Source organism: Bipolaris victoriae (genome assembly GCF_000527765.1).
Source record: "Bipolaris victoriae FI3 unplaced genomic scaffold scaffold_28, whole genome shotgun sequence".
NCBI classification, from domain to species: Eukaryota; Fungi; Ascomycota; class Dothideomycetes; order Pleosporales; family Pleosporaceae; genus Bipolaris; species Bipolaris victoriae.
The window spans coordinates 254,050-268,604 of NW_014575364.1; the positions used below are offsets into that span (position 1 = coordinate 254,050).

Below are 14,555 nucleotides of genomic sequence, written 5' to 3' on the forward strand. Positions count from 1 at the left end.
ACATGCAAGACACCTGGGGCCCACGGTCGGGACTTTGTTCTAGTACATGAGTGGCAGTTTGATGGACCCCCTATGGAAGTATTGTGGGGTATAAATGCTCTCTATGCGCAATATGCGGCTGGATTTGGTGGCCTGCCATTTACTTCTCTTCTAGAAACTGTCGTCAAAATCTACCTGCCTTCGCACCACACTCGGACTGTCCTCATCCATGCCTTCAGTGGTTTCTGTTATGTCTCCTCCGGCCGTCATCAACAAGTCGTCTACGATGCGCTTACTGGCCTCTCGGGCTACAAATTTGTCAGTCATGTCTCAAAGGTGATAATGTGTCGAGACTTACCGGGCGTTTGCAGAAGCTTGCTATGCGGGATATGGAACTGAATTGTTTTTGGAGGGCTAAAGATTTCAATCTCATCTTCCTCCTCGTCGCTATCATCAAAGATTGTCCCGCCTGTCCGCTGGATGCTCATCGGATGTTTGCCCTTTGCAGGTGTCTGCACGCTCACACCGGGTGTTCGTGGTGTCTTCATAGGGGAGAAAATGTCCGCGCGCAGTTGCGGGGCAGGAGACGAGGGCGGCGAAGAGTCTTCGGTCCAAGCTGGTAGCTTCGAGGTAACACTCCGAGGCGTGGGCGCACCACGCTGCGCAGCACGAGGAGTGAATGCGCCAGTAGGCTTGTATTTTCGTGGGCTGATAATGGGCGTCGCCTGCACACGGTATGTTTTGTCAAGAACGCGGTGCAGCAACGGGTCCTGGTTGATGTATGATTGTTGTTTTGTGGCTGTTGGCTGCATGAAGGGTGAAGAGTCGAAGCCGCTCATATCTGGCAGTGTTTGACCCTTGCCGGGAGTGACTGGTTCCAACTTGGGCGTCTTGGTGTCGCCCAGGTTGGGCTGGAACTCTGCCCTGAGCGCCTCGTAGGGCGAGGACATCTCAGCAAATTGCGGCTCTTCCTCGCCATCGCTTATGTCTCCTTCCATCTGCATGGTTTTCTTATTCGACTGGGGCGCACGTGGAGTGCTGTGGCCGAGCGAGGGCGAGTCGAAACCGATAGTCGATTCAGGCTCTTCTTCTTGGGCAGATCTCGGTCGTGGTGGTGTGGTTGTCGCCCCTGTCATGGTCTCGTCGTCCTCCTCCTCAACAGTTTCTTCCTCATACGTTTGGGATTGTTCTGTCTCCTCGTCATGCGCAACGGACTCGTCCTGGTCCGGCGCTTCGTATCCAGAAAGCGAGACGTTGGCGCTGGCCTCGAAGAACTGCTTCCAGAATTTGGAACCTTCCCACACAGCTTCCGAGTGTTTTCCATACTGCTCGACTATAGGCAAAATACCCGTGGTGACGATGCGGTGTGCGCGACTGAAGTTCTGGTCGATTTCTACTCCCGTCAGTCGCGTTGGTGGGGTACACGAGGCTTTGTTTACCTTGCAGCGTCAGGGTGATGGACTGCTCCAACTTTTCCAATTCTTCTGTGAGCGACAGATTGCGCTGCGGCGCTATGCTTTGACGCGACATCATGTAGTTGTGTCTTGGGCCTTGTCTGTCGTATGCTGTTGTTATCGCTACCACTCGCTCTCAACAACAAAGAAGAATGAGCGGAAGCTTGATGGCTTGGCACCCCCGAAGTTCCCCGCACCTCTGCCTCCCCTCAACACCATACCCATACGTACCCCTCGCCTTGCCGCTAGCTTCAGCGCCCTAACCAAGATATCTAGCCATGCTACTGAACCCGTGATCTTCCTATGGTGTTTGCGTACACGTCATTCCGGATGAGAAACACTATTTCCCCTCACGCAGGTGTTAGGGCACTACAAGAGGGGTGATGCGTGTGGTGCCCAGGCTCCGCATATCCGGGTAATTCACATGGCCATTCCGTATTGTACGTGCGGAGAAGAGTATTATACGACGTACATTCAATAAAACTTGATCTACTGCCCTGAACACTTCTTCCACTCTCCAATTGATCTTGCACCTGTTCCGTCTTTTTGAGTACTGATCCATCCACGTTTCCCACAATATTAGATACTCATCATGTTCATTCGGCTCCTAGTAGGAACACTAGGTCGTGCCTCGCTAAGAGCTGCGCCTCTTCCGCGGGTAGCAAATCAAGCCCCTCAATGGACACGGAACTATTCTGTCACGTCTAACGACAAAAGAACGGCCATTGTCACAGGTTCTGCGCGTGGCATGTATGACTATCCAATTTTTCCGTGAAATGTATTGAAGCTGGCTCACCCTCGACAGCGGTAAAGCTATTGCTCTAAGATTAGCAAATGACGGATACGATGTCTGCATCAATGACATTGCAGCCAACAAGTCCGAGGCAGAACAGGTCGCCAAAGAGATTCGGGATATAGGCCGCAAGTCTGTAGTACACACTGCAGATGTATCAAACTTGAGCGAGGTTCAGTCCTTAGTACAGGCATCAGTTTCCGAGTTGGGACCGCTCAACACAATGGTAGCAAATGCTGGAATCGCCCAGGTCAAAGGCCTGCTTGACCTGACAGAACAGGACTTCAAGCGCATGTTTGAAGTAAATGGTACGTCTTGACAAAGCTTGTGATCGACTTTATTCTAACAAGTCACAGTCTACGGCGTATACAACTGCTACTCAACCGCCGCCAAGCAGATGATCTCGCAGGGAACCGGAGGCAAGATCCTCGGCGCAGCCTCCATTGTAGCATTCAGACCCTTTCCACTACTCTCCCATTACAGCGCTTCCAAATACGCTGTCCGTGGACTCACTCAGGCTTTCGCCATGGAGATGGCACAGCACAAAATTACTGTCAATGCGTATGCACCTGGTATTGTCGGCACGGCCATGTGGGAACTGATTGACGAGAAATTGGGCGAACTGACTGGGGCAAAGAAGGGCGAGACGATCAAAAAGTACACACAAGACTTGATCGCGCTGGGCAGGACAAGTGTGCCGGAGGATGTTAGTAGTACGGTGAGTTTTTTGTGTAGCAAGGACAGTGATTACATGACAGGCCAGACGATTGTTATCGATGGAGGTATTATTTTTACGTAGATGGATGTACCTGTGTGCAGATGCTCTGTTATTGCGATTGCTCATGCAACATCCACCAAACGACTTGGACATGGCGAACGAAATTGAAGTGTCTGGATCGTTTGTCATTTCTTCACCAATACAAATACAAGTACCACATCATTCCGTCTCCACAAAAAGAATCAATGTAACACACATACCTTATTTCTCATACATCTACGACTTGTTTGACCAAAAATCCCATGGAGCACACCTTCAATCCACCACCGACTATGTTCCCGACCCACCACTTCACCACCTCGCCATACCACCAGCTGCATCAGCCCTCGACGAACAGGTACCAATACTCCCGAGGCGCTTCTTCCAGGCACGCGAAACACAAGGAATGTGACTGGGCGTATCTAGCTGACAAGCTCATCCATGATATAAGAACACTGATGGAAGATATGAGGCAAAGGAGGATACTATGGCAGCAGCAGAGGGAAGAGCAGAAACAGAGGCTGGGACAGGGCGGAGGGGAGGGTCTGATGGGTTAGGGTGGACTGGGAAGTGTGCATGTGGACTTGATGTGGGTAGCGGGGACCATTTTACTGGAACAGAAAGTTTCCATGTATGGGGTTTTATTGATGTACATCTGGCGTTTGGAGTAATTCCAGCCAAAGACGCCATCTTGTGTATATTAACTTTAATACTAGTCTCCTGTACGACATGCCCTGTCCCTAATCGGGATTTTAAATTTTCAAGGAATTCATAGCAATACGACAAGTTGTTCTTCGCGCTTACTACTAACAATAAGCGGTGAAAACCTCGGTAAAGTGTCTCGACGATCACTGTCAAGGTGGGTTTGCAGTCCCGGGACGCGGTCTGGCCAGGTAAAAGCTAAGGGTGCAGATCACACGAGGGAAGTGGATACTCTGGGGTAAGTGGGAAACTTGGACCACATAGGACTATTGTATATATATAGAGTAGTACTATGCATGCTGTTGCTGACATGTGTTGTGAGGTGCTCCTTCCCATTCAACCTGGGTGACGCCACTGCCTTGTTGATATCCATCCGCGGCCGTGACTCACCTCACATGTCACATCTCCTCTCATACCATCAGCACTTCTGGATTTGCCACCGACGCTATCAAGAGTGAGATTCACACCACCGGCTCTACATTTCACAAGCTCTCGGCCGGGTAACAGTCACCAATAACATGTGCACAGCTGCTCACTAATAGTTCAAGCTACGAATGCTTTTGATTCCTGTACAATGAACCCCATTATATACACACTTTCTCTTTCTATGCTATCATTCTTCGTTCGAGCGAATTGGATCCCAGGTAGACTACCCAATATCGCGGGTATCGTTGTACGTTCAACAATGTCAAAGGCGCTCATATAGGACAGGTCGCTAAAAGAACTATAACCACATATTCAAAACGACTTAGGTGGTGTAGATAAAGTCCGGTCGCATATCGCCCAAGTCAGCAATCTCCTGCTCAGACTTGCCCTCGACCCAGTGGTCGCGCTTGCCCGCCAGCCTGAGGCTGTTCTCACGCTTCAATGCAAAGTGCATGAAGACAGTTCCGCCGAAAAGGAACAAGGCCATGTAACCAAGGACAATACCGTGACCAGTACGGTAGTGTGGCTTCTCCTTGGGGTCATAGATGTTGGAAGATACAACACCGTTCATGTTACCCCAACCGACAACGACACCAACCATGACACCACGCTTGAGCGAACCCTCGACGTTGTTGGAAGCCCACGTCAGTGTGTTAGAGACGGTTGGGTAGATACCCATGGCGCCGAGGAAAGTGGCAGCGTACTGGACATTTGGCTTTGTGGTAGCGAGCAGCATGGCGAAACCGACGCATCCAATGGCCGATACAAACATGTTGCAGTAGCCGCGCTTCTTGGTCTTGTCTGCAACATAACCAATAACGACGGTCATGGCTGCGGCAACGGCGTAAGGCGGGACGGACAAGAGCTGGGCCTTGGTACCCTTGTGGCCCATGCCAAGAAGAATCGTTGGCAGGAACAGGGAGAAGCAGTAGAGCGGGCAGAGACATCCCATGTAGATGACGGAGTATCCCCATGTCTTCCAGTCCTTGAGAGCTGCAATGACGTCTCGGCGGTCAATACCTCCGACCTTGGCCCGGGCTTGTCCATCAAGCTTAAGTCGACGAACAGCTCGCAACTTCTCGTCGGGAGAGAGGAAACTCGCAGTGTCTGGGAAGTTGAACACCATCCACCAGCAGAAAACACCGACGAATACAGTCATAAGACCTTCGATGATGACTGCAATACAGATTAGCCGTGTTCCGATTCAGCAGAGAATGGTAACTCACAAATCCATCGCCATCCCTCATAACCGGCAACACCATCCATTTCAGTAATGGCGGCAGCGAGAAGACCACCAAACGAGCCAGCAAGCGCAGCGGCCGAAAAGAAGAGCGCGGCACGGAAACCAAGCTCCTGACGCTTGTACCAGCACCTATATCGAGATTAGCTCACTGTCTGATCTAGAACAAAGGCTCCGCCTTACGAGAGGTAGTAGTTGACACCAGGAAACAGTCCGGCTTCTGCGATACCGAGGAAGAAGCGGGCAGCCAGCAGACCAGCTCTGTTGTGAACAACACCCATCAGTGTCATGATGGCGCCCCACGTGAGGATGATGACGGTAAAGAAGACTCGAGGTGACCATTTCTTGATGGCGATGTTGGTGAGCGGCTCGAAACCGGCGTAAGAAATGAAGAAGATTGTCAAGGCGAGGTTGTAGTCGCGGCCTCCCATTTTAAGGTCCCGCTCGATATTGGCGGCACGAGCATTTCCAATGTTGGTGCGGTCCAAGAAGGAGAGCAAGTAGAGGAGTGACAACCATGGGATGAGCCACTTGTCCATCTTCCAGACGAGTGCTTTGTCCTAGGATACGGATCAGTCATGGTCATAGGCAGGTTAAGAGGCTATTCTTACGAGTTTGGCACGCTCTTCATCGCTCTTGCCTATGTCTGGATCTGGGTACTCATCGATGTCGCCCGGAGTGCTAGCCTGAGAGCTGTTGACATCGTTGGTGTAGATGTCTTCGCCCTTCTCGTTAGCCTCGAGGGCTTTGAGGTCTGGAGCAGCTGCCATGTTGCTTTTGTCGCAGATGGGAGGGAGTACGAGAGACTGGGGGACGCAGGCCAAAGAGGCAGTCAAGGGTCTATATGTACCCGGGCTCGCACACACCGTGTGTGTGTTGCCTCGAAACGAGATAGGCCTCTGCTAGGGTTGACATGACCGGGTTGGCTAGTGCCCCCCGGAACCCCATGGGGCGGTTGAATGGGTCAAGACGGCGCGTTTAGCTGGCCCCATCAATTCCTGCGTCCTATTGTGGCGGACGCCCACGAAGGAATGATGATCGCGGCGCACGTTGACTTGGCGCTAGAGCACCGTAGCGGCTGCAGTACCACCACCATGTCTGGACAAATCTCAAATCTGTCGCACCGATACCCACCAGCGGATGGCGCCGATACGTTAGTCCACAATACTAGATGGACTACAACGTGTCTAGTGTCTGGCAAACACCGACGAAGCCTCCAGCCTCAGATTAAGTTTCAGCCTCGGGCTTCTATTGCGTTCGTCGAGGAGCGCGGACCTGTCGGCATACGGGCCTTTCAAAAACAATTTGTCCGCTAGAGCTCACTCCGGCTTTCGGGCCAAGGCGATGAATTAGGCATTGTCTGCGTTCCAGAACGCCTAGGTGGTGGCGCTACTTGGAGTCTCTCGGCACTATCCATGCGTCCATTTGGCCGTGTGAATGTGCCTCCCAAGACCTTGGCAACAGCGCCCTCAACATGGAACCACGGATACGGGAAGGCCTGCAGGACAACGTTTTTCAGCCGGTAAGGGCGAAGCTTTTTTTTAGCTTTCGTTCCGCCATAGCAGCCGCGCCGTCTCTTGAGGTTCTGAGACAGACGGCATTTGATCACGGCACTGTGTGGTAGTCGAGCAAAGCCCTTATCTAGCGGGCATTGACGTCGGATCTGGGGACGTGGGGAAGCTTGGCAGCGCTAACTAGGAGCGTGGACTTGGCCTGACCGTCCCCGCCCCCAAGCCATCATTTGTTGTCGTTGAAATCCATTCCGCCTGCGGTTACTGGGATCTGGCTGACGAAAGCCAGATAGCTGCGTCGGGTAAATGGAACACTGCCTCCATGCAATTCGACAGGGGAGTTGGCTACCCACCTTGTCGGCGGGAGAATGGAAGCTACTCCTCCTCGCGACTGTGCAGCTGAGCGCCATGATCCATGTTGTACACTACACACACTCTAAACCCGAGCCACGGTATCGGAGCAAGCGACAGGTATTGAGCCGACCGCACGTAGCCAACTTGCGGTATGGTATGTAACCAAGACCTGGGTTTGCGGACCACTGAGCAGCCCTGCAAGTCCAAACGTCACAATCAGCCATGTGCTTGTCGCGTGGCCGTCAACGGATTTCCAAGCTGATCAGCAAACCTCCGCTGAGTCTCTCGCCTGTTCCCCACCAATCCACACCCCTCCACAATTCTTGCTGACATGATACGTTGTCGTGTTGATGCACTGATATGGCGTGGTTGGATGCATGTAAGAGGCGTCTACCAATAGTAATGCACCAAATGCCCTTTGGGACGCCGCACGAGGTGTTAGCAATTGGAACGTGCCTTTGCGTCTTCGCAGCCTTGAAATTAGCAACTTCCCTGGACAAACAACGCCGCAATAACGCACGATATTAATAGTGTACTGTCCACCTCAACAGACGGAGATTATGCATCTAAAAAGATAGACGACAGGCTCTAATGCACGGGTTCATTGCGCTTGGGTTTCACGGAACGCAGCCAGACTCAGGGTTGGCGTTGCCTATTGTATTCATTTAACCGCCTACTAGATTATGTCATGCATCCTCTAAGCGCACACATCCAACCTTGCTACCGAAGGATCATGGTCGCTAATCTGCGAATCAAAATCTGGCCATGTGTTGACATGGAGATGTTCGAATTCAGCTCTACCCTTCTTGGCTAGTGCTGGCGAGACAAACATGTGGTCCAGCTCCTGAGCATTCATATCAAACAGATAGGTGTAGCGTTCGACTGGGTCAATCCTGACAACCGCGTCGAGATCCTTGAGGCCTGAAATACTGGCATACTCTTTGAGAGGCTGCACGAAGGCGAACTCGTTATAGTCACCTGCAGTAACGATGCGAGCGTTCTTATCTTGCGAAAGGATATCCTATTTCATCGTTAGTCTCGCTGCAAGTTCACATTATAGGCGGATTGTTCAGGGGAAGTGCATGTCTTTCTGTGCAAAGGTGGCGTTGCTGGTACTACCGAGGAACAAAGAGACGGGAAGCATGCTGCAGCCACCCTCATTTGCCCTTCGTCGTACCATACAGCCGCAGATCATCCTTAAACATACCTTGACAAAGTTGGCGGTTAGACGTGATTGCTCAAGGCGATCATCTAAATTGCAGTGTCAGCGATTGTCGCACTCGTTTCTATTTCGACAATCTTACCAACGCCGCCATTTACTGGGGGTCGCGCGTCGCCGTGAATGCTGCTGCTTCCTCCTTTTGATCCAAAGTGCACGTTGACGGTGAAGAATACATTCGGCTTCTTTGTGTTCGCCTTTTCGATAACCTCCCACTGCGCAACCAACGGCTTTCGGCTGTTTTGCCACGCAGCATTCGTAGGCTCAATGCGACCAGGGTTGTATTTGAGTGTAGGGCCAGCAACTACCTCGGTCGCGTCCAAAGAACTGCCCGGGTTTGGCTTGTAGAGACGGAGAATATTGGCCTTGTACAAGTACGCGGTGCGAATGTTACCTCCTGGCTGACCACCATCCTGATCATCTACCGGCACTATCTCAGTGAAGGAATAGCTTGGTCCTCCTGCAGCAGCGATCGCAGCGCTGAGCGTCGTCAACGTAAGGTTTCCGGACACAACTATACGAGGTCAGTGTCACAACAAAGCAGGTGCCCTCAGTCTAAGCTGGGTGCAACGTTACATCTGTGCAAACCAGTGAAACGCAACACAACACGCGAATCAGAACAAAGGATAGACTGCGCAATTTTGCTGAAAAAAAAACTTACCACCGTCATTGGTTGGGCCATTGTCATCCTGGATCTCCTGGACAAAGATGATATCGGGGCTGTTCATGTAATCAACAATGTGTTTTGCGAGGTCAGGGTGGTGAGTCGAGTTTGGCGCGAGATTCTCCACGTTGTACGCGCCAAAAGTAATGCCGTCGCATTTTCCGTTCGACTTGAGTTTGGATGGAGATGGAAGAGCAGGTGTCTGGCTGCTGACCACCTTGATGGCCGTTTTCGGTAGAATACGGTAGAAGCCGAATGCATAGCTAACAACACCAGTAATCTCCTCGACCGAATCACCAAATTTAGTGTTCTTGGGGTTATTGGTTCCATCCAGAGGCGTACCGATGATGATGGCCTCTGGGTTGGCATCTTTGTCCGTAATAGTCAATCCACCACGGCTGTTGCGACCAGAAACCTTCCAATCGCCTGCAACCCATGTGTCGCCAAATTGATTTGGCTTGGTCAGAGCAGTGGGCTTCTTGACGGTAACCAACTCGCCCATCAAGCTTTCCCAGAAATCGAGGCCAAACTTCTTGGGCTGGAGTTCAGGATTTGCTACGCTGATCTGGCTAACATTGTTCGGCACGGCGAAGACGTCACCACCATCCAGGCTGCTGTATTGCTTATCCGGCGGGCTGAGCGTATCCTTTCCAATGACCAAAGGCTGCACACTGGCTCCCGAACTCAGTTTCTTCTGCAGTACTGGAGTAGACAATTGTGTCATGGGAATGTAGTCCTTGTTGGATCGGAATTCGGTGACTTTGCCGCCCACGACAACTGTATCTCCGACAGTCAGGTTGCTACCGAATGTGCGTCCGAAAATGTATATCGATTCGGATGTGCGCTCATCGCGGTCAGGCGTTGTAGAGCGCAGCCAGAGACCATCGGGACCCTTTGCGGTAATGATACCAGAGACATTAGACACGGTCTGATCTCTATACGGAGAGATGAATTTCGCGCCATTGATCTCGGCAATGGTAAGGGCCGTAGAGGTAGCGACAGATGCCGACAAGGCGAGTAAGCGGGTCAGAGACGCCATTGTTGACTGGGCAAAAGCAACAAGCACCGGTGTGCTGTTGAGATAGCGAATGAGCGAGTGAGGGAACGAACGACACACAGAGAGAGTAAGTGAGAAGTCCCAGCTATAAACCTCTCTCTAGAACAAGCCTTGCCCCCATGTCCCTTAAATACACCCGTCACTTCTAACCCGTTTTTATCATTCAATTTCTATACCAAGCAACCCGCGTCCTAAGAAACCCCGGTCCTACACGGTAGACTACTAGCCGCGGGCCTTGTCGTTGCCTACTATCACCACAATGGTACCTACCTCCGCTGCTGACCCCCACCACTAACTCGGTCTCCCCGGGACCCTCCCCCAATTGCCTCCCCCTGACCCTAAACCATCTCCAACAGCAACAGTATAAACGCATCATACTAAACTACTGTGTACTTTTTGCCTGTCAAACCGCAGCCATGGACACACTACCACAAGAAATCCTACCCGTCTTACCCAGCAACGTGTAGCTATCCCGACGTGCTGATTGGCTATCCGCGCCGATTACTTGCGGTCCCCCGCGACGCCTCTTTTCCGCTTTGGGAAGGTGACAAGAGTGATTGGTCCGCTTGAGGGGTGGGAGATTTGAACAAAAGTGCTGAACTGAGCTTAAAGTAAAGCATGCTGGCGGCGATGGCCGAAGCATGCGAGATCTGATTGTAGCGAATTGCGGTGCTGGAAAGTAGGGCACGTGGGTGCGGGAGAGGGAAAGGTGTTTGGTGAGATGCGGGATCTAGGGATGGCGCGGTTCGCACGTGCGTTTTACCTTTTGTTTTTGGCGTAGGATGAGGTATCTTGGGATGTCTTGATTCTTTTGCTTTTGCGGTTTGTTTACTTATGCAGATGTGGGTATGACGGTGCTCATCATTGTTTGCTTCAAATGCATGAATGCCTACCCCTGTTCTTGCATTCAAGTGTGGCTTCGGTCTTACTTTCATCTCAATGCATATAGCTGTGTCTACCTTCTTTACCTCCTACCTATTTGGGTCTAGCGCTTTCTGACGCCCTGACATCCAAAACGTACCTTATGTGATAGAAATAGCTGGCGTGTTTTTTCTTTCAGCCCTCCCAGACCGCTACTATACTCAGGCGGTATCTGAGAATGTCACAGCTGGCTTTTGTGGCGTTATTGGATTTTGGTGGGTACGATAGGCTGGACGTCAGAGCGGTTTGCACCGCGGGAGAGTTGGAGATTTCGAGATGCTGGGATTTGATTTAAAATCTGACGCGTTCTTTCTTTCTCACAGTCTGGAGAAGATATGGTACTGGAACGTTTACTGAGTGTCGATAACGTGAAGTGTACTCGTGGGTATGCGTTCCATGTTTTGTTTGGGTATGAAGGGGATTTCTTATATTGAAGAAAAATGTGAAGACGAAAGTGATGATGAAATCGATATTTTCACTGAAGAAAGGGCTGGGGATGTGAAGATGATGGACTAGTACTTAAATGTAGTAAAGAGGTATGATGTAAGATTTCTTTAGTCTAAGTATATACGTTTGGACTTGAAGAAAATAATCCAATAACTTTTCACCTTCGCATGTGCAACAAATTTGGAATTAATGTTACTATTTCCACACTTTTGATTTATAAACCCCATGGTTCTCATATATCTGTCGTGTTTCTACATGAAAGGGAGATTTTGAATTCTACGTGAATGTGTGTAACACGTAGTCACCGTTTCTACCACATACTAATGTCCTTCTTTTCCTTCCATCTAACCTCCACACTCGTGACAACACAGCAAAAATGTCTCTACGCACCCACGCCCTCAAAACCCAACATCACAGTAAAGGAGAATACACATGACATAACCAGAACCCCAAAAATCTAGACAAAAAAGTCATATTAAACTATCCTATCCACCCCATCCACATCTCCTTCTATTCCCCTCCAAAAGACAGACCATCTTTGGCGGAACCCAGAACAGAAAAGGAGGAAACAACCGAAACCAGAGGGGTATATATCTAAAGTGGTTCGACATATGGCCGAAAAAGAAAAAAAAGAAAGAAAGAAAGAGGAAGCCTGTTTCCCACCATCCACACCCCAATCCAATGTCTTACCTGGGTATCAAAAAAAAACTAAACTCGAAAAAAAAAATCCTTCGGGGAAGAGGGAGGGAGTCGCCCGTCTACACAACCCCCCCAGCGCTTCCCCCTCCGTCCCCATAGAAGAGAGAAAAAAAAAGTTGAAAACAAGAAGGAAAGAAGAATTAACGACACCCCCTCATCCACCTAACATGCTCTAAAAAGCCACACCAACAGCCCCCTCCCTCCTCAAAAAGCTGCGCCGACTCCACCTCCCGCCCACACTAACATCCTTTGCCACAATCTCCATTCCTTTAAGTAAATCCCTATTCGGACTCATAGGCGGGGTGGGATTCCAACCTCTGCCAGCCCGCGTACTCGCCGTACCAGGCGTAAGGACAACTTTTTCGATTTGGATTTCTTTGTCTTCGACGAGGATTAAGGGAGCGGGGACGCGGCGGAGTTTGCGGGGCGGAGAGGTGGTGGCGATGCTTGAGATGGGGGATTTGGGGCGGGTGGTGGTGATGGTGGTGGAAGAGTAGAGGGTTGCGGTTGTGGTGGTGGAGGTGCTTCCGTGGGATTCTTGACGGGTGTGGAGGGTGCGGTCTGAGAGGTTGGAGGAAGCAGAAGATGATGGGAGACCGGGACGACTAGAAGGTTCGCACTTGTAGAAAGAGGCTACTGTCTTGGGTGTTGTGGGTAGGGATGTTGCGCTTGAGGCGAGAGACGAGGTGGAGCGTTTGAGCCAAGCGCCGAGCCGGGCAATGGGGGTTGTGGGTGTTGCGGCTGGAGGCGGGGTGGGAGGGTTTGAAGTCAGAGGGCCAGTGTGAAGGCGCGGGGGAACCGCGAGGCTGAGACCCAAGGTGGTTCGGCGGGCAGGTTCCGGGGTGCAGGGGAGAGCCTTGGAACTCAGAGGTGCCGAGAAGGCGGAGCCGATATCAGACAGCGTCTCAGAGCGCACATGCATGCGCATTGAGGGGGCGAGGTAGGGGACGTGGTGGGAGGGGGAGGGCGGAGGGCGGTTGATCAAGGATGGAGTTTGGGTTTGGGAGCGGTAGGCGCTTGCGCGGCGTTCTTCGACGATGGTGTTGAGTTCGCGGATGGCATCGTCGACGTCGGTTTTTGTGCGCCGGATGCTCCCAGGACGGGAGGGCGCGGTGTTGGCACGAGCACGAGATGGGGAGGGTAGGCGTGAGAGGACGCGTGCTGGTGATAATGTACCGGAAGTGCGTGAACGACGGATGGAGGGCTTATCGGTTACTTGGTTCTCTGGAAGAGGTGAATCTTCAGGTAGAAACGCAAGTGTAGGCGTGGCCATGGTGCCCATGGTAGTTCCAGACAATCTCCTTTCATGTGTGACAGTGCTGTGCTGACTCTGCACACTGGTGCGTCCGGAGTTGGTACGAACAGGTTTGCGTTGGACAAGATAGGAAGACGAAGAAGGCTCCGAGGATACAGAACTCGTACGCGAGTCCCTTACACGGACATGGGCTTCCTGAGGACGGGAGAGCTGTGACGGCAAATTGGACCAGTACTCTTCATCGCCAAAGTCTGGCAACGGAGAGAGACGACCACAGCCATTGGGTAGGTAGATGGAGAGCTCGAGAGGACGAAAGCTCCGACGACGACGGACGGGCATGGATGCATCGTCGAGCATCGAGGGGAAGTCATCAAGGCCGTCAAAGTGTCGAAAGTTGGTGGGCCGGCTGATACTAGGGCGGGCTCGCGAGCGGCTAGGTCGTGCGAGGGTGGAGATGCTGGTGCGAGACGAGGCACGTGTGGCATACTCACGACTGTTTGACACCCATTGTGAGACGTGTCGGCTGACCGACTGACTTGTTGATGGACGCGCATGTATTGGCTCAGCACAGGGCTGGGGCACAGCACGAGGCTGCTCATAGCAGATGCGCATGTCGGTTTCTTCTGATTGATGAACGTCAGTGTCGTACTGTATACATTGAGCATGATCAAACCCACCAATGCCTCTTATATCATCCCTCGATTCATCAATCACATCCTCCTTGGATGCACAGCATCCAAACTTGATGGCCAGCCATGGCGAGCTCTGCTCTTTCTCGTGCATATTTTCGTGTCCCGTGATGTATATCTCTTTTTATGCTTGCAAACCAGTGCAGCTAGTAACCCATTGTCCGAATTAAATGAGAGAACCGTTGAGCAGAAAACAGCAACAACAACAATAATGATGAGATGCTGGAAGAATGACGCGCTTCTAATGGAGCTAGTCACTACCAGACCGAAAAAAATGACAGAAAAAAAGGTTTGGGAGGAAAAAAAGAAAGAGTAGCGGGGAAGGACGATGGAACAAAAGAGGCAGGGGGCATAAAAGAGGCTGAACCGTTGACAGAATATGCGTTGT

General features: G+C 51.4%; 6 protein-coding genes across 6 annotated transcripts; 2 read left to right on the forward strand and 4 right to left on the reverse strand.

Moving 5' to 3' along the window:
• Positions 1–150: 150 nt before the first annotated feature.
• On the reverse strand, positions 151–1,509 carry COCVIDRAFT_36447 (hypothetical protein; the record flags this gene model as incomplete). The annotated part of the gene is made up of 3 exons (XM_014702756.1): positions 151–287; positions 338–1,372; positions 1,419–1,509. The coding sequence occupies 3 exons, from the start codon at positions 1,507–1,509 to the stop codon at positions 151–153; spliced, it is 1,263 nt and encodes a 420-aa protein (XP_014558242.1).
• Positions 1,510–2,025: 516 nt separating this feature from the next.
• Positions 2,026–3,025, forward strand: COCVIDRAFT_95160 (hypothetical protein; the record flags this gene model as incomplete). The annotated part of the gene is made up of 3 exons (XM_014702757.1): positions 2,026–2,183; positions 2,239–2,534; positions 2,583–3,025. The coding sequence occupies 3 exons, from the start codon at positions 2,026–2,028 to the stop codon at positions 3,023–3,025; spliced, it is 897 nt and encodes a 298-aa protein (XP_014558243.1).
• A 1,408-nt stretch (positions 3,026–4,433) lies between these two features.
• On the reverse strand, positions 4,434–6,121 carry COCVIDRAFT_36449 (hypothetical protein; the record flags this gene model as incomplete). Its single annotated transcript, XM_014702758.1, has 4 exons — positions 4,434–5,287; positions 5,338–5,483; positions 5,535–5,911; positions 5,963–6,121. 4 exons carry the CDS (start codon positions 6,119–6,121, stop codon positions 4,434–4,436), a joined length of 1,536 nt encoding a protein of 511 aa, XP_014558244.1.
• Positions 6,122–7,341: 1,220 nt separating this feature from the next.
• COCVIDRAFT_95183 (hypothetical protein) lies at positions 7,342–7,551 on the forward strand (the record flags this gene model as incomplete). Its single annotated transcript, XM_014702759.1, has 1 exon — positions 7,342–7,551. A coding segment is annotated over one exon (210 nt), but the record flags the coding sequence as incomplete, so codon positions are not given.
• A 362-nt stretch (positions 7,552–7,913) lies between these two features.
• COCVIDRAFT_25324 (hypothetical protein) lies at positions 7,914–10,138 on the reverse strand (the record flags this gene model as incomplete). The annotated part of the gene is made up of 4 exons (XM_014702693.1): positions 7,914–8,237; positions 8,424–8,467; positions 8,521–8,949; positions 9,097–10,138. The coding sequence occupies 4 exons, from the start codon at positions 10,136–10,138 to the stop codon at positions 7,914–7,916; spliced, it is 1,839 nt and encodes a 612-aa protein (XP_014558179.1).
• Positions 10,139–12,395: 2,257 nt separating this feature from the next.
• COCVIDRAFT_36451 (hypothetical protein) lies at positions 12,396–14,261 on the reverse strand (the record flags this gene model as incomplete). Its single annotated transcript, XM_014702760.1, has 2 exons — positions 12,396–14,101; positions 14,156–14,261. 2 exons carry the CDS (start codon positions 14,259–14,261, stop codon positions 12,396–12,398), a joined length of 1,812 nt encoding a protein of 603 aa, XP_014558246.1.
• Between the last annotated feature and the right edge of the window lie 294 nt (positions 14,262–14,555).